The sequence below is a fragment of the Streptopelia decaocto genome, assembly GCF_964273445.1.
Source record: "Streptopelia decaocto genome assembly, chromosome: 3".
Classification (NCBI taxonomy): Eukaryota; Metazoa; Chordata; class Aves; order Columbiformes; family Columbidae; genus Streptopelia; species Streptopelia decaocto.
The window spans coordinates 69070807-69096060 of record NC_138656.1 but is presented as its reverse complement, the minus strand read 5'-3'; the positions used below and the strand labels follow the sequence as shown (position 1 = coordinate 69096060).

Here is a 25254-nt window from a genome sequence, read left to right as displayed (position 1 = left end):
GAAGAAGTGGATTTAAGATCAGTTAAAAGAATCTGCTCTTAACTTGTAACAGACCTTATATGAGCCCAAGAGTTTGTATAACCATATGAGAAAATAGAAAACCTTGATGACTTCTGTGCATGCTTGGTCACAGATACCAAAATAATTTACTGTGAGTTGTCTTAACCTACAAACAGAAGTAATTTTTCATTTTTTATGACCTTATTACTTACTAGACAGATCTATTAAAATATTTTTGCCCCATGTGTTTTGAAATTATTTATCCATTTGTCACTTATCCCTTGACGGCACTAAGTGATTTTCTGTTTGTGGCTGACTGGAACTTAGCAGCACCTTCCTTCACAGGCAGGATTTCAATAGCCTGAACTAAACATTACAGCCTGGAGTAAATGTTTTAAAATATTTTTGAACTTCTAATATAGTTTGAGCTACATTACCATATTTCCTTTCATAATCCTTTCCCTACCTTACCAAATCCCTGCAGGAAAAAGGTGAGACAGATTAATCCGTGATGAAGCAGAGCTGCACTAGCATAGAGCGTAACTAGCTTGTTTCTTTTCACTCTGCAAAGCATGAAACTCTCCCCCGTTATAAAACCTTGCCAACAAAACACACCATACAAATGTTTTAAGGCTGTGTAGATCCCACGACTTCTTCACATAACCGCCTCTCTGAAAATATCATTAACCTCACGACACCCAGAAACAAAAATTCTGTAAACAGCCCAGCAGTCACAAGCAGAATAGAAGATAAGCACCATAGAAACATATTTACTATTTACATACAATCCTAGACTTCATACCAGATGCATTTTATCACTGATGTTCTCATATGCTAAGACAGTTTTAATCCTGTTAGCCCACAGCTGTTACTATTAATCCTCTGCATAACCACAGGCTGTGAACTTTAAATAACGGGAGTGTAGAGAAGTTCAAATGCTCTCAGAAACACAGCTCACGTATTGCAGTGGGAACACTGTCCCCAGAAGCCTCCCTATTACCGATCAATCATTCCAGCACTTTCAAAAACAAACAAAAACAAAGCACACCAAACCAAAAACCAACAACAAAACAACCTTCAGCATTAAGGTATCCAAAATTCTGCTCAGATACAGGGCAACTGCCTCTCTGGGTAGGCCCAAACCAGACATAAATAATTCTGAAACTGAGGGATTTTACCTTCTAGGCAGCAACACTTCTGTCACCCTGTACCAGCTCTAACATTTATAAACTCATGCGAATCCTCTGTGTTCGTGGAGGGCCAGACTAGAGAAGACTGAAACTCTGCAGCTGTTGAGACCAATGCTGGCAAACTCTACTCTTCCCTTTCTCTGATCAGCTGCTAACACACTCAACTCTTCCCAAGGGTTTGAGATGTTTTAAAAAAAGATGATTTTTTTTTTGGCCACAGATGCTATAGCTACGCAGCTGCACTGCACCAATCTGACTTACTCCTTTTCCTGTAACTTTCAATGCAGGAAGTTCTAATCACTCAGTCTTACACAGGACTGAGGTCTTCAGAGATGGAGCTCTTCAACCTTTTGTGATTCCAGAAGCCATCTGCATACCAGTGGTTGCGGGCTGTGGTCTGAGCTCAAGGCATGTGGGAATCTGACAGGAGCCCACCCTTGAGACTCACGTTTACAGAAACCAGACCACTGCTCACACAACCAGGTTCAAAGAAAATTCTGTACCTAAGCGCCATGGAAACGACTTTCCTTCAAAAATTCCCTGGTTTGTTTTGTTTTTTTCCATGAGTGGGTGTTAGTTCTATGTTGATGGCAAAGGGTTATTGGCGTATTACATGAACGTCACAGGAGTTCTCACATAGTTTCATTCAGCTCCTTTGTCTAAAGAGAAAATACTCCATAAAGTTATCTTCATATGTTGTCTTGACATGTCCCCTACCTTACACTCAGACTTCAGGAGAAAAGAAAAGGGGGCAATACCCTTCTCTCAAGCCATCAATCAACCAAAAAGACTCATATGGGAGAAAACTTTGTTAAAAAAAGTCACAAATGGCAGGAAGAATGAAAAACATCCTCTTGGGAGGGACATTTAAAAGTATTCCTTATTTAAATTGATGCTTCAGAAGAATGTCATTAAAAGATGTATAAACTTGAACTCTTCTATCCAATCCACTAATACAAACATTACACTAATAACATTGTTTTCACAAAAAGTTATGGCATAAATCTTTCCAGCTGTCCCTCAGAGTGTAATATTGTCTCCAGGAATGAGGGGTGGCAGTGCAGAAGCAAACAGACAAAAAAAACCCCTGAAACTCCTTTTGACCTAGGAGAAGATTTTGGTACACAGAAGACCATTGCAGTTACCCACAGAACAGTTCTGCAATGAAGACACTGAAGGCATTGTCAAGTACTTTTCTTCAGATACAATGATTTTAAGGCTTGCTTTTTTTTTTTTTTTTCCCTCAAAAGCAACCCTACTTGTTGATAGTTTCACTACCATTACTGTCATTATTACTTTTATTCTAAAAATCTCACTGATACCCTGGACTATGCCTTTTCACCCAATTTTTGGAACCTCCAGCCACAATTTATAAATACCCTGAGATGGAATCCTCCCTGAGCTGCTCCCAGGTGCATTCTTTCCGAGAGAACTTAGCTGAAGTGACAGGTTCTAGTTGGAGGCCAGTATCTAGTGGAGTGCCTCAGGGGTCAGTACTGGGGCCAATATTATTAAATATATTCATTAACGATTAAGACGAGGGAATAGTGTGTACTATCAGCAAGTTTGCTGATGACACTAAGCTGGGAGGAGTGGCTGACATGCCAGAAGGCTGTGCTGCCATCCAGAGGGACCTGGACAGGCTGGAGAGTTGGGCAGGGAATAACCTAATGAAATTTAACAAGGGAAAGTGTAGAGTCCTGCATCTGGGCAGGAACAAACCCAGGTTCCAGTATAGGTTGGGAAATTACATATTAGAGAGCAGTGTAGGGGAAAGGGACCTGGGGGTCCTGGTGGACAACAGGATGACCATGAGCCAGCACTGTGCCCTTGTGGCCAGGAAGGCCAATGGCATCCTGGGGTGTATTACAAGGGGGGGTGGTTAGTAGATCGAGAGAGGTTCTCCTTCCCCTCTACTCCACCCTGCTGAGACCCCACGTGGAATATTGTGTCCAGTTCTGGGCCCCTCAGTTCAAGAAGGACAGGGAACTGCTGGAGAGGGTCCAGCGTAGGGCAACAAAGATGATTAAGGGAGTGGAGCACCTCCCTTATGAAGAAAGGCTGAGGGAGCTGGGTCTCTTTAGTTTGGAGAAGAGGAGATGAGAGGTGACCTTATTAATGTTTATAAATATATAAAGGGTGAGTGCCATGAGGATGGAGCCAGGCTCTTCTCAGTGGCAAACAATGATAGGACAAGGGGTAATGGGATCAAGCTGGAACACAAGAGGTTCCACTTAAATTTGAGAAAAAACTTGTTCTCAGTGAGGGTGACAGAGCACTGGAACAGGCTGCCCAGGGAAGTTGTGGAGTCTCCTTCTCTGGAGACATTCAAAACCCGCCTGGACATGTTCCTGTGCGACCTCACCTAGGCGTTCCTGCTCCAGCAGGGGGATTGGACTAGATGATCTTTTGAGGTCCCTTCCAATCCCAAACATACTGTGATACTGTGAACATACATGACTTAAGTGGTGGCTATGTGTTCTGCTGTCCCCCATAACCACCGCTTCTGTCCCAATTCCCACATGTCAGTTATTCACATGCTAGCTAGATTATTTATGGAAAACTCCACTATTTTCACAAAGTAATGACTCTGGCTTACTTCCAGGTCTTGTAAAATGCACGCATCTTTTGTTCTCTTTATTTCACTGCGTGTTCTTGATTTTTGTAAACAATATTTCAAGGCTTCAGTCATGTTTCACTACTGCAGATCCATGACATATTACATGGAAGGAAAAGTTACAAATGCATCATGGCAGATCACAGAATTTTCTCACTTTTCCAGAATTACCAGCTTTTTTCTACACAAACCACTGGCACTAGAGTCTAGGTTACCTAAGATGTTGATTCTGTAAAGCTATTTTCATGGCATTTAAGGAGAGTAGTTCTCCTTACCTTAGCTTCCTGCCTGCCATAGATACCTCCACTCCCACACAGTCATCTCTGTGGTGAGCCCAACAATTTAAATCAAACTGAAGCATGTCAATTATCAGGAAGCTAAAAGCCCACACTTGAAGGACTGAAACCAATGAGGTGACATATGCCAGCATGGTTCTGGCAGGTCTCTACCAATGTCCTTTGCAGCAGAAGAAAGCAAAAGGCATTGATCCTGAATGTTGCTATGTTTGGGCAGAAAGTCAATTCTGAGCAGCAAGCATTTGCAAAAGGTGGTTCACTAAATATCTCAAACTTCCACCTTCCTCATGCTGAGGGGATGGAGGGCAAAAGTAAGTCCCAGCATACTTTTAACCAGTTATGCACCTAAGGAAAATAAACAGTCTTTTAAAGCCCTTGCAAATGGCAAAACAGCCCACCAGCTACTCTCTTCTCTTCTAGCATAACAATTAGCGTGCCCTAACATCAAGTAACTGTTTGTAGCTCACCTAATGCCAGGTCTGTAAACAAGCAGCTCACTTTCAGTCAGTATATGGAGATGACAAGAAGAAAATGCACTAAACATTGTGCTGTCCCATCTGTTTGGGGACAGGCTGCTGGTGTTCCTGCTGTGCCCTGGGACATCAGTGGTCAGCCCCTCACTGGGTCATGGCCCCCTGACCACCAACTCACGCTCCCCAGGAACCCCTGGCCCTCATGGGACTGGAAAGGAGGGAGCAGAGTGAGAAGTTACTGGGGTTGAAGGAGCTGTGGGGTTAAAAACAGGAACAGCCACCTTGTAACTTGAACAATGCTGGCCCTGAGCAAAACTGTGGGAGCTGGGGCCCTAGGATAATACTGAAGGTGAGGGACTGACTAAGGAGGGCTGGTGAGGAGGAGAGGCAAGAGTCCAGGCAGCACAGCTGGGGCTCTCCATCCCCTCTCCTGCACACCATGGGTACTGCTCAGCCAAGCTGCCCCAGCTGGAACAGGGACCCCCCAAACCGTGCCCGCCCTGGCATTGCTGTGCCAGCAAGAGAGTCAGTGCTCTTCCGCAAATCTGAGAAGGGAGGACAGCAGGCCAGTGGTAAGAGCATCACCACACTGGGACACTTGTATTTAAAGACTGAACTTAGAAATGTGGGCTAAGGAATGACCAAAAAAGTTTTCACGTCTGTGTTTCAATTATGGGTCTACTAAATTTGCAGTCTCTCTGCCCACACACAGTAAGGTGCTGCTTCTGGTGGTGCATCTTCCCTGCGTCACTGTTCTCTGCAGACAAACACGGGGAAGACAACCTACTGTGGCCCATGAAATGGCAGCCAAGCTCCCTCCATCCAGGGTGACTGTGATTCTACTTACAAAGCTGGCTAGAATCCAGAGGAAGACTACTGCTGCCACTTGATGCTAACTGGATCCATTCAAATGAGCAAAAAGAAAGTTAAAGCTGTAAAAGTGAAGTATCAATTGGCAGGGGAGGAGGGACACAGATACTGATTTTGATTCATTTGTAGTTCTGTCCGTTAGCTCAAACAATCCCCTTTGAAAGCTCCAGTCAGCACAAAGGATATGAATAGGAGAGAATAGCACTCAGCTGAACATGCATGAACCTGGACTGTCTTCAGAGACCAGCATTAATAATAAATAAGCTGCTTAATATACAAATTGCTTCTGTGTATGTCTCAAAACCATCAATATGAGATAACTGACATGCACACCATTTTCTCATATTCACACAGGACAAGCGATCTGTGGACACATGCTTACACAGCACAGACACTCATATATGCATTTGTCTGGAAATAAACCACATTTTCTTCAACCTGGGACCAACTCATCTGTTCTCTATAAACCCATCTTACCCTCACTTATTCTAACATGAAAGAGCATTTAGAAACCCACATCTGCCAGAGAAGCACTTCTTGCCCTCAACTTTTAAGAGCCTTCAATTAGTGTAAATCTAAGTCCTGCACTACAAATCAAGATAAAGGTCCAGTATCTTCAAACACTTCAGGGACTTTAGGAGAGAGCTTCTTCCCCCACAGAAGGGACACTAGTAACTTCATAAAAAATAAAATAACAATTGATGCTTACCTTCAAAAATCATCAGTTAACCAGAAAGACTTGTTTTAGGTGAAAATGCCTGAGCAGATTCCTCAGAATCAGGATGCAAAGTAAAATATAATATGGATCCTTCTGTATTATGGATATAATTTATTCCACTCCACAGTTGGAGGTATGCTGCTTTGTTTTGTTGCTTAAGAAGTTGGATACCAATTTTTATATCCCTTTGTTTTAAAGGCATGATCCCTTGGGACCAGAAGTGCAAACGTGCAGAGTACTGATAGGGAAAGAGATCAGTAGTAAACAATGTGAATACATTTTCTGCAATTTGGAAGACAATGCCAAAAAACTCCAACATCAGCAAAGCTCATGAGAAAAAATGATCTCAAATTTCCTATGCAATAACGTCTGGGGGTTGGGTGAAATTAAGAGCCTGCAGTTCAAAGTGAATACTACCTTCCTACCAGTCACAGGAGAACTTCTCTTGAAGAGAAGATGGGAACACTGCCACTGGGAGTCCAGAGTTGATCTCTGTTCTGGAGGGACTGTTATTTTTTAAGTGACTTTTCAGGCTTGCACAGGAATTGGACATGAAAGCCTGGCCCACAGGAGGTAAGCTAGTGCTGAAGCAAGGCAGGCAGGAACACAGTCAGCAACTGCACTCTCCCAAATGCTCCGGGCTGCTTAGTCAGGGGGGTGTGCAGCACGAGTGGGACACAGACACAACTGCTCAGAGGACTGCACCCTTCCTCCCATGGGGTGAGCTTTTCAAGTTCTGCAGTCTCCTGACAAGACGAATAAAGAGCAAGCCTTGCACCTCCCCTGCTGTTCTCAGCTCTGCCAAATACTAGAACTTCCTAAAGACACTTGAATATACAGGACAGAAAATGGCTTGGCACCAGTTCCATAGAAAAGGATTTGGGATTGCAGCTGACCGAAAGCACACCATGTTGTACAGCAAAAGGGAAACACTACGCCAGCATGGCCTGTGAGGCAGATGAGCGCTCAGCTGCAGGGAGGCCTCGACCGGCCCATTTGGACACTTCAGGGGAAAGGTACTCATCAGCTGGAGAGATCTTCAGGAATAACAAAAGCTACCAGAGGTCTAGAAAACGTGACCTAGAAGGAAAGACTAAGTCATATTAGGAAAAGTTTCCACATGTTTCAGCTAATTAATCACCAAACTATCCAACGCAGCAAGACTGCAGAACATCTACTATTGCAGATAACAACAGCACAGACATCTATCAGGAGTGACACCACTACAGCTTGTCTTCCCTAGGGCCTGGAAGAAAGGTTAGATAAGTCCTTTCTAGACCTACACTCTGTCACTAATGCCAAGATATAGGCTATTACGTGAAAACTAATGCTAACAAATTCCATTTCATTGATGTTACTAGTATTTACCTCTGAAAAGGTGAGCTTTTACAACTGCTAAAATAATTACTCCCCATCAAAATCTTCCTGGAAGTTTACCAGCCCAAGATACAAAAGCTTCAACCACAAGTTACCTGGGTGACTGCTGATACCAGAAAATAAATGCACCTTTTTCGAGCTATTATTGCAAGCAAAGAGTATTTTACACTGCAAGACACTCTGAGGAGGTTCCTCACAGACGTACTCCCTACACAGAACCCCCAGTTACACATGCATGTGTTCAGACCATGGGTGGCAAAAAACTTCAAAGCTTCCTCAAAAATGACATCAAATTATCACTCAAGTGGATATGCTAATGCTACCGATCTTAACAGACCATCTCAAGAGAATAAAAGCTTTCCACCAGCAGTAACATAAATGCTATCAGAGCCCATACAGTTTTGATGTCACCTGCTGGAGTCAGGACAACTTGACACAAGGCAAAGAAAGTCTAATTCTCTTGTCCGAATGAAAACATCACAATTCAGCTACGGATGGAAAGCTAGTGATTTAGCAACTTGTTTTAAGAATGTGAATGTTCTTATGCCTTGAGGAACGACAGCTATTCACTAAAATTATACTTCTGTATCTACTCTTCCTTAAAAAGCTGTTCAAATGCCCTTAAGCTGTCTGGAAAAGAACATCGCATGCACAGTGTTACTCTCAGCAGCTGATGTCATATGTTCAGATATTTGGCATTTATTCACACACCCCTTATATGCAGTCCCTGCCAAACAAACAGTGCCAGGACCACACTGGAGACATCCACGGTGGTTGGCCAGTCTCAAGAGGCATTTGCAAGTGTACCAGACACTGTAATTTCAGTGTTGTTGACGTACTGAACAGAGGAGCAACACAAAATAATTGAAATGTGATGTTGTAATTTTCTAAACCAATACAAACACTGTTGGCTCCCTCTGGTGCTAAATATAATGTAGTGTTACACATTAAACCGCCAGACTAGTAAGAAAATTATATAATCCAATTATTTTCTACAGTAAGCAACAGACATCCTAGTAATAAATGTTACAGCAGCAGATTTCCTCTTGCAGACAAAAATCCTTAAATCCTTACAGCCTGTAGCAACAGCTTTTATGTGGAGAAGACAGGACTCACACCTTTAAGTAGTGACATGGCGACCTGCACACACATGTGCAAGGTTCCCTTCCTCATGCCACATTTTTGATTCCCGAAAGTATGGTCTCCATACCATTTTTTTAAGAGCAGACAAACAATTTCAAGCTATAATTCATTAAATTGGCAGTGATTCCTGGAGTAGTTTTAAAAGGCTAACCAAAACCACTTTTAAATCCACTCATTTATGCTGTGTACATTTATACTTAAAAATATGCACTTGTGATGCCAAACAGACTTACAAATAAATTTTAACTCATCTATTACTAAATCTGCTGTTCAATACAGTGTATGGAATAAAAATCAAACCACTTGATCTATTCACAGATGCAAGTGGCTGTTTGGGTTTTTAAAAATTCCATGCACAGCTTTGAATTTCCAGGGACACACCACAGGATCTAAATATGATGACTTACACTGAAAACAATATTCCTTGTATAACTTTAGTGACTATTGAAACCTGCTTCCAACTATTCCAGACTGTTAGATTTCCAATACAAAATAAGGAGGTTTAATAATCTAATCCAGAAGGGCTGGATTTTGGTTGCCTCTTTACCATTCTCTGGAAAGAAAGAAAGCAAGCAACAGGTTTTTCTCCCTTCTCCTGCCCCTCCTCTCTTTTTTACTAAGATTAAGGCAGAACAGCTGAACGATACTGCCCTATACAGAGCCCTGCACATTTTCTACTTAACAGATTTAAGCGCCACTATGCAGAACAAGGTGTGTGGTGCCAAGTCATATTAACCTCCCGCACCTCCCAGATTAGCAGGGTCCCAGTACAATTCCCAACAGAAGGGGGCTTGAACTTAAAAAAAACCTGGGTAACAACCTGGCGGCTCACAGACAGGCAGGTGAAAATGGCACAAGAAGGGTGTTCTTGGTGTGATTCTTTTCATCCAGCTGTTCCTTGTACCTGTCAACAGTGGGGCCTGGAGCACCATGCCAGCTGCTCTCCTGCTCCTCCAGCTTCCAGACAGCAGGTTAACCCATCTCTCTCCAGCTTCTGTCCCCGCAGAATTAAGCAAATCTTGCTGGCATCCTCCAGTCATCAGTTTGTAAATTCAGCATCAATTCTGTAATTTAACTACCACCATCTTGAATCCTAATTAGCCACACTTTAGCAAACTTTATATTTTTATTTTAGGTCACTATTCCCAAATAAATTCAAGTTCTGAAAATAAGTTTAAAGCAAGCTCACTAAGACCAGGAGTTGGAAGACTTTGGTTTACTCCCAAACAACATCTCAGCTCTCAGTGCAAGGCCTTGTGTACCCATGTGTTAAATCTGGAAAATATTAAATTTCTACTAAGCGCCTTGAAGAATGATATTATTCACACATCAGCCTTCTTAATATCCTATCTAATAAGAAATATAACAGTAGGGCTTTATAATGGGATTCTATTTCTATGATTTTGGAAGGCAGCTATATATCATTTTCACCACGAGTGAAACCAAAAATATTTTTGTCATAGAAAAGACTACCTCTTCTTAAAAAAAACCACAACAAACCTGTTGTAAAATCTTTCTAAATATCCATCACTTTGCACTAATTAAAATAGACATGCTTTATTATCTTAAAATAATTTTATTTCATTTTAAAAAAATACCTTTCAAGGCAAATATTTTGCCCAAATGGAGGTTCAACATTCAAAAAAAAGCCTTTTCTGTGATGTATTATTATACTGCATTATTATAATTTACACCATTCTTAACTGTAACACAAAGTGTCTATGTAAAGGAAACGACTGTAACATCACTAAGTGGTCTTTTGTTTCCTTTCAGTAGCTTCCAAAGCATATTTTGCCTTTTCAGTTGAATGAAAAGGAATCATATCAACTGACTTCTGGTCAGAAATCCAGAAAGAACTGTTCTCACTAAGCTGCACAAAAGTATGACTTGTACAAAAAAGGAACCAGCACACTGCCATTGGATATCAAGAAATAGCTTTTCTTCCTCAACATGGACAATATCAAGTAATGTCAGCAAGCAAGCAGATTACAGTCACTTCAGAAACTTCACCCTTGACTGTAAACATATTTCCAGTGTGAGAAGAATAATGTGAACTGCCTCTTTAGTTGCCATTGTATAACAAGCCTCCACGGCGAGCGCAAAGGATGACACGCTCAGCAGAGGCACCGCAGACAGCCCCAGCCATTGTGGACAATGTGCTGACAAATGCTGCTGACAGCTTGGGCCCCGAGAGGTGGGCCGCAGGTTATGCAGCATCATTACTGGTATAGCAAGCCTGAAAAAAAATCTGTAATTTAGACAGCTTTTAAGCAGCTGATTAAAAGGCTCCGACAGAGGAGATCTAAGCAACAGTTCAGAATATTTCAGTTTTAAGTGATTATTCCCTTGGGAGATCACTACCTCTACAGCAGAGCTGGCCGAGTGGGATGGTGTGTCTGTGCCTCGGCTGCTGCAGTTTGTAACTTTACACTCCTCCGTCAGCTGCAGGGGCAGGTAAACACACCTTCACATGCCACCAACTGGGGAAGCTGATGCTGACCTTCATCACCAGCAGGTCGAGGGAGGTTCTCTTCCCTCTCTACTCTGCGCTGGTGAGGCTGTACCTGGAGTACTGCATCCAGTTCTGGGCTCCCCAGTTTAAGAAGGACAAGGGATTACTGGAGGAAGTCCTGCAGTGGGCTACGAAGATGATTAGGGGACTGGAGCACCTTTCTTATGAGGAGAGACTGAGAGCTGGGTCTGTTCACCCTGGAGAAGAGAAGGCTGAGAGGGGATCTCATCAATGTTTATAAATATCAAGGGTAGATGTCAACACGATGGGACCAGACTCTTCTCAGTGGTGCCCAACGACAGGATGAGGGGCAACGGGCACAGACTGAAGCACAGGAGGTTCCATCTGAATATGAGGAGAGATTTCTTTACTTTGACGGTGCCAGAGCACTGGAACAGGCTGCCCAGAGAGCTTGTGGAGTCTCCTTCTCTGGAGACATTCAAGACCCACCTGGACACATTCCTGTGTGATCTGCTCTGGGTGAACCTGCTTTAGCAGGTGGGTTGGACTAGATGATCTCCAGAGGTCCTTTCCAACCCCAGCCATTCTGTGATTCTGTAACCACCACAGTATCAGCAGAGGTACTGGCCAGATTGCTAGAGGACAAACATTTTCATCTTAAACCACTGCAATTCCTTGCTCTCTTGCAACAGAGAAAGGAACAGATCTTGCACAAGCATGATTCTCCTGGTCCCTAAGTAAATAATGCCCGAGTTGTCTATCTCCAGCCATGAAAAGAAAGGAACTGCTAGATGAAATATAAAAACATTCACAATGGATGCCTGACATTACTGTTATCAACACACACCTGCTTTACACGTTCTCCTCACGCTGTGGAGCAAACTATCAATAAGAGGGCACAACTATTTCAAGATCAGAACAACCACTCCTCTTTCAACCAAGAGCCAAGAGTTTATTATTAAAACAAAGACTAAGCCAAATGATAATTAGGTCAAATATAAAAATGCCCTTCTTAAATGTCCTACATCCAAACTCTGCAGCTCCCGATGACATCTAATAATTTAGCTTGAGCTTCATTAAGCTTGAGCCCTTTATTAAAAGCACATTTTCCTCATTAAGCCTTCATTTTATCCAAACAACAAGAACTCCAGTAATTACTTCAGATATACTAGAAACTTCACAGCAGTGAGTTGCTGCCAAGGCCCATTTCAGATTGATAGCAATTTTAATAAGAAGTGATGTATTTACTGACATGTAGATCCTGGTTTTAATATTTTATTATCTGAAAAATATTCATGAGCATTTGCATAGCATTTTACCACCGAATGTTACTGCAAAGGCAAATTTCTCAAAGCATGATCAACTGGCTTCAAATACATCGCATTACTATACTTGTCGTGGAAAATCAGTGCAGTTTACCATTTTTTGTCTTTCATTCCAAGACCTGTACAAGCAGAAAGATCTCTGATACAGCACCCCCAGACTGGTAAGATGTGAAGATGGTGAAGCTGACAGCAGAACTGGCTGTTGGTCTCTCTCGCCCTTTTCCATTGCAGAGTCATTAAACCCTGAAATAAATTTCCAACTCTGTAGAAGACTTTTAGCCAGCTACCAGCCTTCTCTCCGAGCAAGGATTAGCTCCCATTATTTGTGCATAAATATTTTCTGGACTGGAATCTGAAAATTTCACTGAGTAAGCAGCTCTCCTGAAAGTTCTACATCATAGCTTTTACCTCATCGAGCCTAATCAATGCAGCAGAAGCAGGCTACTCACCGATCGATCACAATCTCTTTCTGTCTTAGCAGCCCCTCTTTAATTTTCATTAGAGATTCCCAGTTGCTGAAGTCCTGATAGCTGGTAGCTGGGTAACTTTGACGAGATGTTCCTGTCGGAACCTGCATAAAATAATTGTAGAATTAGCCTCCAAAACAGTAAAGGTAAATGCCTTAATATCTAGGAGGATATTTAGTAGTTTGTTGTTTCAGAAACCTAACCATAGTTTTCCAGTTTAACTCAGGCTTGCTTTATTTATAAAGAAGTTTCTTGAAACAAACTTGAGTCACAAGTGTCAGTGATTTAGAAATTATTTTACCATTTCTCTACTAAAGAATTCATAGCTCTGAAAGCAGTTTGAAATGAAAAGCTCATTTCGAATTTAAGTATTGAATTAAGACAAACATGACGAAATGTTCATATCCTGCTGCAATCCCGTAGCACTACAAATGAGATAGCTTAATAGCTTTGGACCTGCTCATAACTGCAGATAACAGTTACCATTCTTTTCACTTGATTGACTCCCACCTGTAACTTTAGCATTCAGAGAAACTCCCCTAGATTTATGCCTACTTAAAAGATAGAATATGGAAATATAACTCTGGGTAAATTCAAACTGTTTCCAATAATACATTTCACAAAAAACATGTTTCAGGCTTTCCTTTCATCTTCACAAAAGCCAGGCTGTGTCTCACAACAAACTGAGGATGATGGTTGAACTAAATATGAAAACCAACAACATTACAGTTTGGAAGAAAAGTAAACACCTAACTGGGATGTTTAATCAAGACATTTTTATACTCAGAATAGAAAAAACATTACAAATATTTGTATCAGGAATTCACATAAGGGAAGTTTTAAGTTATAACTTTTGTGATCAGACTGAGGGATCTCAGCATCATCTGCCATGAGGTATCGTCTTCCACCAGTTTTTTAAAACACTGAAAAAAAAAAAAATTCCCTTTTATTATTTGGGAGGCATCCTGGGCTATGTTGCCTTTTTATGTCTTTGGAAAAGAGTAGAAGGAAAGAAAAGAGTGAAAATATGGCTATTTTTTTTCTAGGTTTAAATAGATTTTAGGATATTTTTACGTGTGTCACTCTAAAATGTTTTAGATTTCATTTGAAATTACAACAAACTGTATTAAGACCAAGACATATCATCAACAATTAAAATGAGGTAAACAACTGCTTTACTTTGAATTCTAACACTGAATGGAGAGACTCCATTGCCTAAATCCCCATACCATGATGTGCTGAAGTCAGGAACCAACTCCTGACAGCTGTGCTCTCTTCTGTAAGCTGAAAAAGTATTTTTTCCCATCCAGGCTTTAATGGATACTGGATAACCAGTGTTCTTTGAGGAAAAAAGTAAAATGTGAAGTAATATAAAAATCAAATTTTACCTTAAAATGGTTCACTGATTTATGACTATGGTTAATATTTCTTGTCCTATGTTCGTTCACAATAACACCCCATGGGCAATAAAAAAAACCAGGAAACATTTGAAAATTTTCTCAAATTTTCTCAAAGTGCCTCCTACAACTGCTTACTAAAGTATATTCTAGGTTTGAAACATTTGTGGGAATAAAACATGGCACATCTGCAATTTCTAGGAAGTCAGTCCATTAAATCTACACTCATTCAAGGAAGTTCTGTCACAGATGGCACCGCGCTCTGCTGGGAAGCAAGGAATGGCAAAGCTAAGTGCTTCTTGGATTAAGATCTACCACCCATTTCTTAACATTTGCAATCGATTTAACAGTTGTCTTGCTTCATTTTTCACACACAATGATCAATATTAGCATTAAAAAAACCCCTAAACTAGTGATATCACCTTGGCCTTTTTTTTTTTTGCTTGAGCAGTACTCTGATGAAACTTAGGAAAGATACCAAGCCACGATTCTTCCTGTAAGTAATACATGTGCAGAGCCTGTAAGAATCAATGAATCTAAAATTAATTTTGCCTGGGTCAATCCAGACCAGATAGCTTCAAAGTCATCTTTGGTGCTTACAGAATACCTTAGGATTGTCACATATTGTTCTGTATTACAGTTATCCATGTGACTGGCTGAATTAACAGGCTCCAGCACAAAAGTATTTCACTGGAAGACTCTCTTAGTCACACATGCCATGTCATGCAGTATAAAGTGACAACATCAGGAACTATCACTGTACTTTGTGTCATGAAATTTTTTCCTTCACTTCTCCCACTAGGCTGCTGAATGCTTTTCTAGATCCTCCTCAATACCATTACACTACAGTCAAAAAAAAAAAAAAAAAGAAAGAAATAGTCGGGATTAGATCTTTAGTATTCAAAGACAGAAATTCCATTTGTACCCAAAAGAAAAAACCTGTAAGAGTTTGACACGATAAACAGGTAATATATGGCTTTATAAAGCCAAACCAACTCATTATTGAGCAAGGTGAACTTTTTCTTTAAGACTGAGCTCTAAAAATTAAGATATTAAAGACAACTATTTAAATGTGAATTCATACTAACTGAAAACATTTTGGAAGCCACCAGTGGTTTCTCTAGCAAAATCATTCAAAGCAAGTCCATTACTTCAATCAGCACCTTTCCAAACTTCATCGTTTGGACTAAAATTAGAAAGAAACCCTTCAACCTTTGTACAATAAGTGACTATACAAGAAGTCAATCAAACATTAAGGCTTCTAAAAAGCAAGGCAATAAGTTTTGCAAAGTTAAGAACAGAGTAATATTTTGTCAATTAGATGTTAACAGTAGTGTTTAGATTTGTTTTTTAAAAAGTGTAATATATAAGGCCTCCTTAGCTGACTGACCAAGATGCTTCTTGGCTTTGGAATATATCTAATCTTGCGGAGTATAGAGCTGCTGTATTTACATATATAACACCAAGTAAAATATTATTTTGTATTATAACTGTATGCCTCAATTTGCCACTCTGAGCAGACGAAAACAACAACAAATATTTCTGTTTCTGATATTGTGTTTCAGCCAAGTAAGAAAAAAAAAAGCTAAAAATACTTCTTAGCACTGCCCAGAATAACAAGACACTTCACTCATTTATGAACACATGGTGTTGACTACTCCAAACAGCTTTCTAGCTGCTTTGAATGGTGTGGCAACACACAGGTGGTCCACTACATTCGAGCATTTTGTCTCCTAAGGACATCAAACCAAATAGTGGTTTTTAGGACTCAACTACAGAAAGGCATCCACAACTTCAAGTCCTCAACTTTAATCTTCCGCATCTACAAAATAAAACACCAGCCTGAAACACGCAGCATTCTTTTCCATCTGCCCTAGAAAATACAACTATTTTTGTCGTCTGGCACCTCTTCCAAATATCAGCCTTGGACCAAACATCTGTTCAGTTCAAACTGTATCCTTTGCGCACTGGCGTCCAAAGGTCCTCACTAGCTTGTTTCTTGACAAGGGCTTGGCCTTGGACTTTCATGACCTGGCAAGCCTTCAAGTCACTGCTGAGGCACAGCTAGCTGCTGGGAAAAAAAATAAAATATAAAACCTTTGCTGTACTAGCCCATATGCAAATATTTATTACTGGAACACACATTGCTGACTGATACCATCATGTTTCTTAACAGTGGGAAAATAATTTTTCTCTGGACTAGAGGGTAACAACATTTGGATAACTTAGGCCAATAACAGCTGTGTTTTTAATTGTGCTAATTAAAATTATCTTTTCCAAACATGCTTGTAGTTTCTCCCAGAAGCCCTCCAGTGTCTCAACACACAAAGCGGCACGGCATTCCATGTAACATGCTCTATTGTGAAGAAAAGGTGGACTCCAAAAAACATTTCAATGACAGCTAATCTCAAAAAAGCAATGGATTTTAATGATTTTTTTTCTTTTCTGAAAGTTGCAGTTTAAATAATTTAGCCCTGTCTATACTACAACTGTAAAGTCCTCATAGCCCATTACTAACAGCAGAGCACCAAAAGTTACACCAAGTGAACGATCCCTTCTGGACAACTGCTTGCACTGCCCTGTGCTACCATAAACCCCCTCTATAGGTCTCATTTTTCTCTCGCTGCATTTTACAGTCATTCATTACTCAGGAGAAATCCTTGTATCCACAGCTAATCCAAGGCAAAGAATTGGTACAACCAACGTCAGTAGGAGCACAAACAGTTACTTTGGTTGGACTGACAGTGGAGAAAACAAATTGGAGTGTCCCCAGGGGCTGTGGTTCAGGGACAGGGGACTTGCCCTCCCAGCTCCCTGGGCGATAGGGAAAGACAAGAGGTGGCTGTGGCAGCTAAGCAAGCCCAAATGAACTATTATCAGAGATGCCTCTTGCTCTTCACTCCTCTGTGACTGAAAAAGGATTAGATGTGTAAAGGCAGAGCAGCAGCCACAAACAAGCTCTGCAACTGTTCCCCACCCTGGGTAAGAAATGAAGAATTTACCCACCCCCTCCTCCCCAAACACATTTCTTCCTAACATAAGGGCAAGTGGTTTGGCTCACAACAGCTCCTCAAATTCAGACAATCCCACAAGATCATCCATCTACTTGCCAGAAAAACACAACAAGGCTAGTGGCTCCCATGCAGGAAAAGAGAGGAGGCTGCAACCATGGATCAGGCCATAATTTTAAGTCACTTCAAAGCACTGCAAGTAATCATTTATATTGAAAGAGGCTGTGCCTTGCTCAAGTGCGCTAGAAAGAACAGCCACGAAGCAGCATTGTAACAGATTCCCAGATGGGTAAAAACAGGGCTGATTCAAGAAATCCTAACTTGAGGTGTCTGTATTTCACCACCACCTACTTACTCTGCTCCATCTTTGCCTTTTAGGGGAGAGAGTGTTTCTGCTCAGCAGGATATAATCACTACAGTTCTTGGCAGCAACACCTAGGCTGTATCACATTTTGCTATAGTTTTACACATCTCCAGCAGTCACGGGGGAGAGAACATCCAATTGTGCCCTTGCACCCTTATTCCAGTCATGATACATGTGGTGTTCTTTGGGGAATTTTTAAAGAGGAAGAGCACATAAATAAAATCAAAATTAAAACATCATTAAATTGTGAGAAATGTATTGTAGAGAGGTTAGCAAGGCCAACAGCAAGTGGTGAAATCCAGCACATTTAAATAAAAAAAAGAAAAAAAAAGAAGAAATTTTAAAAATCAATAAGGCTTGGAAAAAAAAAAAACATATTCTTTATATAGAAATTACTTACTGCAAAGTAAGTAATATAAGAGAAGCCGCAACTAATAGAAGAATTACTTTGACAGGAGTTCACAACTTAACCTGCCTGAAAATCAGCTTAATGCAACTCAGGATTGCCTATATATGATACGTCAGGTCACAGAGAATGGGGTTGAGGGAAGGAGTAAGACAGTGATTTTAAATAGCTCTGGCATAAACCCAGCTGGAAGAATATGTTCAGTTCTGGGCATCATACTACCAGAAAGTCACTGAAATAGTAGAACATGTTCAAAGAAGAGCAACTCTAATGATTAACAAGCTTAGAAAAAGCAATTTATGAGCAAAGAGCTAAATACCACACAGGCTGAAGAGACAAGAAATCAGCCAGCAAATGCTTTGTTTCCTAGGCTGAGAGTCCAAGTTTGACGGAATGAAAATTGACTATCTGGGCTAAAAGTATCAGGAGACAAAACCAAACAAAAGAAAAGCAACACACAAACAAACTAAAAAAAGGGGGAAAGTACAGAAAGCATCTCATAAAATTTGAATTTGTTTAAGATTAACACTGAATTTTAGGATGTAAAGGGTTAGTCAGTCCTTACTTGGATGATACATCAGGATGACTTCTTAGGGTTAAATTATGTTGGGAACAAATACATGTGACTAGGGATAAAAATGACTATACAATGCTGAGAGGAGAATCACAACTAGGGTCCAGTCACATAAACTTGAAAAACAAGATCAACACTCATTTAAGAAAGGGCTCACCTTAAAAATATATAGCCATAGTTGAATTACACGGATGCTACACTAAGGATTTCTACAGAATAAGCAGCCAGCATGACAGATGCACTAATTATTATCTTAGTTTGCAGTAGTCTAAATTGGTGTTGGTAATTTGGAATCTAAAAACTGACAACCAAAAAAGGACAATTTCTCACCCCATTTTCAGCGTTTTGTTTTGGCTGTTTTTTTTTGCCATTAGAGAACCAGACCCATTCACTTTGGCGTTGCCCTATCTCAGAGGGATGTACAAAGCAAGCACATTAAGTCCTTTGCTAGTGCACTAACTCGCTCCTTCTCTTTGCAGCAAGCGTTTAAAATTGGCATAATGAGGTGGTGTTCTCTGCAAGGCGAAGCCAACATGCCTCTCTTCAGTCAGATGGAACCACATTATTGCATCTGTTGTATGACTTTTTAAAGCTTTTCCAATTAAAAAAATGAAAATGCTAATGCTGGCTATTTATACACAACATCACTATCATTGTACCTTTTAGAAAGTGGAAACTTTCAAAAAGAATAAGCAGTAACAGCATTAAAGTCCCTCCAAAAAGCAGCACTCCCTCTAGCCATTAAACTTTTTTCAAGAATGTTTGTTGAAGCCTCCATCACAAATAAAATACCCAATGCACACAAGGCATTACATGCTTTATTAGAGCTCTCATGGACTTGACTCACATAAGCCAGAAGGGAATTTGACTGTCCTATGAGTTACTGTTATTTGTACAGTTACTTCTTTCCCAGCATTGTTTATAGTGCAGCTGAGGTTTCTGAATTTTATCAAGGTCAGGTCTTGATAACCACAGCAAGAGAGGAAGATGCGATCCCTTACCACAATAGCTTACAAATGAACTAAGAGGAAAGCATAGCAAGTATGTTGTTGCTGGGATACTAAGAGAGATGAGAGAAAACAAATGCTAAGGTCAGGTATGCTATTCACCATGGGGGAAAAAAACAAATAATAAAACACAGACTTTTGCTACTGATGGCATAGTTATAGGGGTTTGATGGCAACTGCATGGTCACTTAAACCTGGCACAAATTTACACTGTTATCAAAGGGAGAGTGCCTGTTCTCCTGCCCTTTCGCACCACTTCCAACATTCATTCCTTTCAGCTCCCTCCTGACAGCCCTGGTCCTACATTCTCCCTCCATTCCATACACACGAAGGTTATTTGTATTGAGGTCAGGCTCCTATCAGATTCATTGCACAAGGCCATGTGAAATCTAGTGCTGGCACACACTGTTAAGTGGAAAAGCAGTGTACGAGATGACACATTTTGCAGCGGCACAGCTTTGTAATGGATTAGTACGAACATGCAACCACAAGCTGAATTATCTCAACTCCAGACAGTGCCCAACCCTCCAAGAGTACCAGTCTGTGGACTGAATATCTTCTAAGCTTCTGAAAAAAAATACTGCTATGGATTTGCTGTGACACTTTCAAGTTACCGGTCAAGACTTGGTATTTAGATATGCAATCAGTTTGAGAAAAGGAACTTCCACATGAAGGTGGCATAAGAGAAAAAAAACCAACCAACCAAACAAACAAAGAGCCTCCTGCATTTTATCTTTCAAAATAGTCCTGTGCTGGTTACCTGAATTATGAGAGCACACACAGGACCAGCAGCACAATTCCAGTCTGAGTATGTATGTGTGACAGATCTGTGCTCAGAAACTGCATCCAGCAGGGTTATTGAATAAAACAGGAGTATAACAGGGGATTTGTAATGCAAGTGAACTGAAATGCTGCCCACTGCTTAACTGGCAAGGTTGCGTTCCCTCTGGCATCCCTGATGACTTCGTGCAAAAGTCAAACAAAGAACGAAGTCTCTGAAAAGACTTTGCAAGATGCCTGCAGGTGCACGGTGTCACCGTGTGAGGCAAGGACAGCCTCATGACAAGAGGCTGCAGCCACCCAGCAGTCCTCCAGGACCCTCTCATCTCTGCCACCTTCAGCCACTGCCTTCAAGGGTGACATGGGCACTCCCAGAGCTGCACACGAGATTATATACCCTCTTCTGCTTATCTCCACATGAACAATCACACTTCTCTTGCTTTTATGTGCTGTTATAACGTTCCTTTATACTCCAGGCAACACCAATATTATTTTTGTCAGAAATCCTTTCCAATTCTATTCTGGCAAATGGTATGAACACAAAACACTTCTAGGTGCCACTTCATATGACGTTAAAAGCAACAGTGCCTGGAATTTTCCACTGATAACAATTGGGTCTTTCCTAAGTATAGAAGCACTTCTTAAGTGTTCATTTTATCTTTCATTACATTAAAATTCAAATGTTCTTTACTAAAATTCAAATGTTCTTTACTAAAATTCAAATGCTCTTTACTAAAAAGAAGAAAAAAAAAAAAAACAACAAAACCCCACAAACAAAAAACCTGGAGATGAAAGGGAGCTTCCACAAGGAAAAATAACATGACCAAAAAGTGACTACAGTTTTTCAAAGCCCACAAAAAGGACAATTATTTTAAGTGCTGCAGAAATGTAGGACATACACTAAGAAATTTTATGAACTATACAAGTAAGACAGAAAGATTAGAAAACATGAATAATTGGGAAGCCAAAATAAATCACAAATCAACCATGAAAGGAAGGACCCCTAAAAGGAAAATCTCTCAGTCACTTGCACTCGGGCATCCTCAATAGAATTCTAATATTTTATAAAAATCTTTATGTTAAATGTACACTGCTAATATGTACAAATACTTGTTTATTAAGGGCTTGTGTTGATTGCTCATTCATTACTTATTACTCCTGCACACAGCCAAAAGAGTAGATGCAAAAAGTGACCTAGAAAGCAAGCAAAAAGGCGCCTATTTTTTGCCAGGCTGCAGGAACTCTGCAAGGATGAGCAAAGGTGTCACCAGTCTGGCACAGACACCAACACGAGCCCTTCTGTAACACTAGGGTAATAAAAGGGAGTCCAACTTGAGAGAATATGAGAGGGGAAAGAAAAATGAATGTTTACTTGCTGTTCAGTGATTGTAAAAGAAAATTTAAAAGAACCTAATAAGCATCAAATTCTCTTAACAAAACACAAAAACATAGAAAAAGCAAGTCAGTCCTCTGAATTTAATGTGAAGCAGAATCATACACTTGGGGAAAACTGATGCTCTGCAAATTCTTTATCAAGGGTCCCAATTTTTCAGACAGAAGCTCTTTAGAGTCTGTGAAGGGTGTTGGTCCCTGAACCAAAACACTGAGCCTCTCCTTCTGCATTCAGTTTGTTTTAGCTTTAATGACTTTAAAAGAAACATGAGCCCTAAGTGTAATATTCACCACATTTAACTGAAGTTAAACACAAAAATTTCCCACAAAAATAAAGCAGAAACATTCAAAATATTTGTATGACAACAAACTTACAAAAGTATACTTTATAAATAGCAATCCAGAACTGGTCTCCATGGACATTTGAAGACAGAATGGAGTCTGGCCGAACTACCAGAACCTGTGCATTTCAAGTTTTGCAGATTCAACTTCTGTACATGTTATAACTGACAGCACATGGGGAAGGAATGATTAGGTAATGCACTGTCTTCCACTCCCTTTTAGGCTGATAAGCCGACGTAAAAATGCCCTGCAAGTAAGAATGCCCTGCAACCCTCACTTTGTTCTTCTCCAGCTCTTATTACCACTAACACAGATTTAAAAAAGACAAGGATATTCTATAAAAAGCAGCAAGTGAGGGATTTAGTAAAATCACTGTACTGGGAATTGGAAGACAAAAACAAGTTCCTGACAAAAACAGTCTCACACGGGGTTAATAATATAGATGTCAGAGCTCTGCACAACATGGGTACAGTCCTCATTTATGTGTGCTGGTGACTACCTTGAAAAACTTAAGCAGATGGAACAATTAGAAGCATACTCATGTTTTCTGACCCCACTGCAGGAATTCTTCCTTGGAGGAGCTAGCTGTGTTTCAGCCAGCAAACCATGCAGGACAGCATGTGAAAAGATTTCCATTGCTTCAGGGGGGGATTCTACCACCAACCCTGTACAGCATCACATACATCACACAAACAACAATTACTCAGCCACTTGCCCCAGAATTTGGAAAAAAACAAAACAAAATAAAACAAAAAACAAAGAAACAAACAAAAAACCTCACATGGAGACACCATGTACCTGCATGATTTTCTAAATTTCAGAGGGAATTGCAGAGGCTTGGTACCTCTCACCAATCAAGTCCTAGAATCTCACAAGGCAGACATTTGAAAACTGTGGCCTGAAACTTCTGCGTCACTGACAGAAGAAATGCCACCAGTTTAACACCAGACTGCCTGGGAAACTGGGAACCACACAAGCATGGAAGGTAGTCACACAATTTGTGTGTGGAGTAAGTGACGGATATTTAAACTGTTTGGCTTCAATCCAGATTACGAACCTTTCCCACTTGAGTTTATGAGGGGTACTTGAAACGCACTTGTCTCTAACAAAAGTAGCAGGATGATGTAAGTGTGCGTTTGCACATCCGTGTCAGTGTGTGAAGGTGTTGCCTTCTTTGGGAGATAAAGGTGGGGGGAGCCCCAGTACCTTCTTAATATAAGCAGAAAGCACAGGAGGAGTTCACGCTAAAACACAAATATCGCTTCCACCACCCGCAATTTGTACTTGTCACTTGTAGGTCTCTAAGTATCTTGAAAAATGAAGTATCCTTATAATTCTCATTCTACGGGAAGGAAACAGAGAAAAGACAATTTGCTCAAGGCTCTGTAAAGAGCACCAAAACACAGCTAGTGTGGAAACCATTTGTAAACAAAATAAGAAAAATAAACCTCTTGATTTAAGTTTTTGATTGAATTTAAAAGAATTTAAAAGAAAAACAAGGTTCTTATCCACCCCTAACATCCTTGGAGCCAATACAGAGACGAAGCTGTATCTTCTGTTTGAGAGGATATGAATCTACTTTTCATCATGCTGGAAAACATCGCACATACAGAGGAAGGTTTCCTGACGCTCCAGCTGGAGACTCCCTTTTGTGTCAAATACTGAGAGAATGAGAAGGGAAAATTATTCCCAGCATCATGATGAGCCACTCTGCTATGGGCATCTGCAGCAAACCATTGCTAGTGCATCAATAATTCCAAACATTTGTAGAGAACTAAAAGATGGTTCAATAATAACTAGTTCAAAGCTGTACATACACCTCTTCACCTAGTTCCTCTGTGAGTGAAACTCAAAATAGCTTTCTTATGGTCTTTGAAAAATAATCAAAAGAAACATGCGCAATTCTCGTAGTGCAGATGAGATTCAAAGTCATAATTTTTCAAATTCCAGTCCACCGCTACTTCCTTTAAGTTAAACTCTACCCACTAGTCAAGTTTAAAAGGCTTGCTAATTTGCAACTCACCTCTCTACACTGTCATTACTAAAGGTATTGTAGACAAAAGGAAATCTCCAAAGTCCTCCATAGGTGGATAGAAGCACCAGGAAGCTCAGGTGGTCTGTAGGGAAGTCAGGAGATCCTCCATACTTTTGACTTTGTAGTCCTACGTGCTAAAAAAGGCATAATGAATGCTCAAGCAGGTGTGCTTTTCAGCTATTGAACCCTATAAGCATACTTGAACACGCTTTTTCCTTTTTCTTCCCCTCATCAGCTATGCTCATACTCTGTCGACAGTGATAGCTAATATAATGTATTAAACTAATCAAGTAAAACTGTGTATCCTTAATCTATATACTACTTAATCTACACAGGAGTTACTGCAGTCTGGAGAGATTTTAGTCTCTTCTTTTAAAACTAGTACTAGAGTAATCCAATATAACATGAATTAGGCAACTGTATTTTAACACAGAAGAAGGCTCACATAGAAGCTGGCAAAGTTCATCTGTCAGAATGAACTGCCTTTGTTTTCATTTTCTAATTCACTGAGATGTTAATACTATTTTTATACCAAGTACTCATAGAACCGATAAAAGGGACTCTATTTCAAAACCATAGGACCAGTTCATTTGAGGCCACAAAAAGAGGCAAGCAAATAGCTTCTTCTGTAAGAAGAAAGTCATAAAAGAAGGAAGAAAAGCTCTCCTTCACATCATCTTGGTGGCCCGGCAGCGACAGCCAAAAGGACCTTCAAGACTCTACTTGACACAGTTTCCACACTCCAGTGAGTGACAACAGAACTTCCATGAGGAAGCAGCTGCCTGTGACAAAATACATAGTCAGAAAATATTAGTAAGATCAGGAAATCTGTTCTTGCTACTCAGAGATTGTCTAAACCAGAGGAGTAGAACAACGTTTTTATTTTGGCACATTTGAAATAGAATAAAGATGAATTTTTGTACCTCAAATTCTCAAATAATAGCGTTTGGGATCTTAATATGCTGAGGTTCTAAGAGCCACACAAAATTTTATTTTC

At 40.4% G+C, this 25254-nt stretch overlaps 1 protein-coding gene across 2 annotated transcripts in view; it reads right to left on the bottom strand.

Moving 5' to 3' along the window:
* The window catches only part of CEP85L (centrosomal protein 85L), a 120056-nt gene that overhangs the window by 21247 nt on the left and 73555 nt on the right, over positions 1 to 25254 (bottom strand). For both annotated transcript variants that reach the window (XM_082047524.1, XM_082047525.1), the window contains exon 4: positions 12932 to 13053. In XM_082047524.1, coding sequence (XP_081903650.1) covers positions 12932 to 13053 — 122 coding nt within the window. The remainder of the gene's footprint in view (positions 1 to 12931; positions 13054 to 25254) is intronic.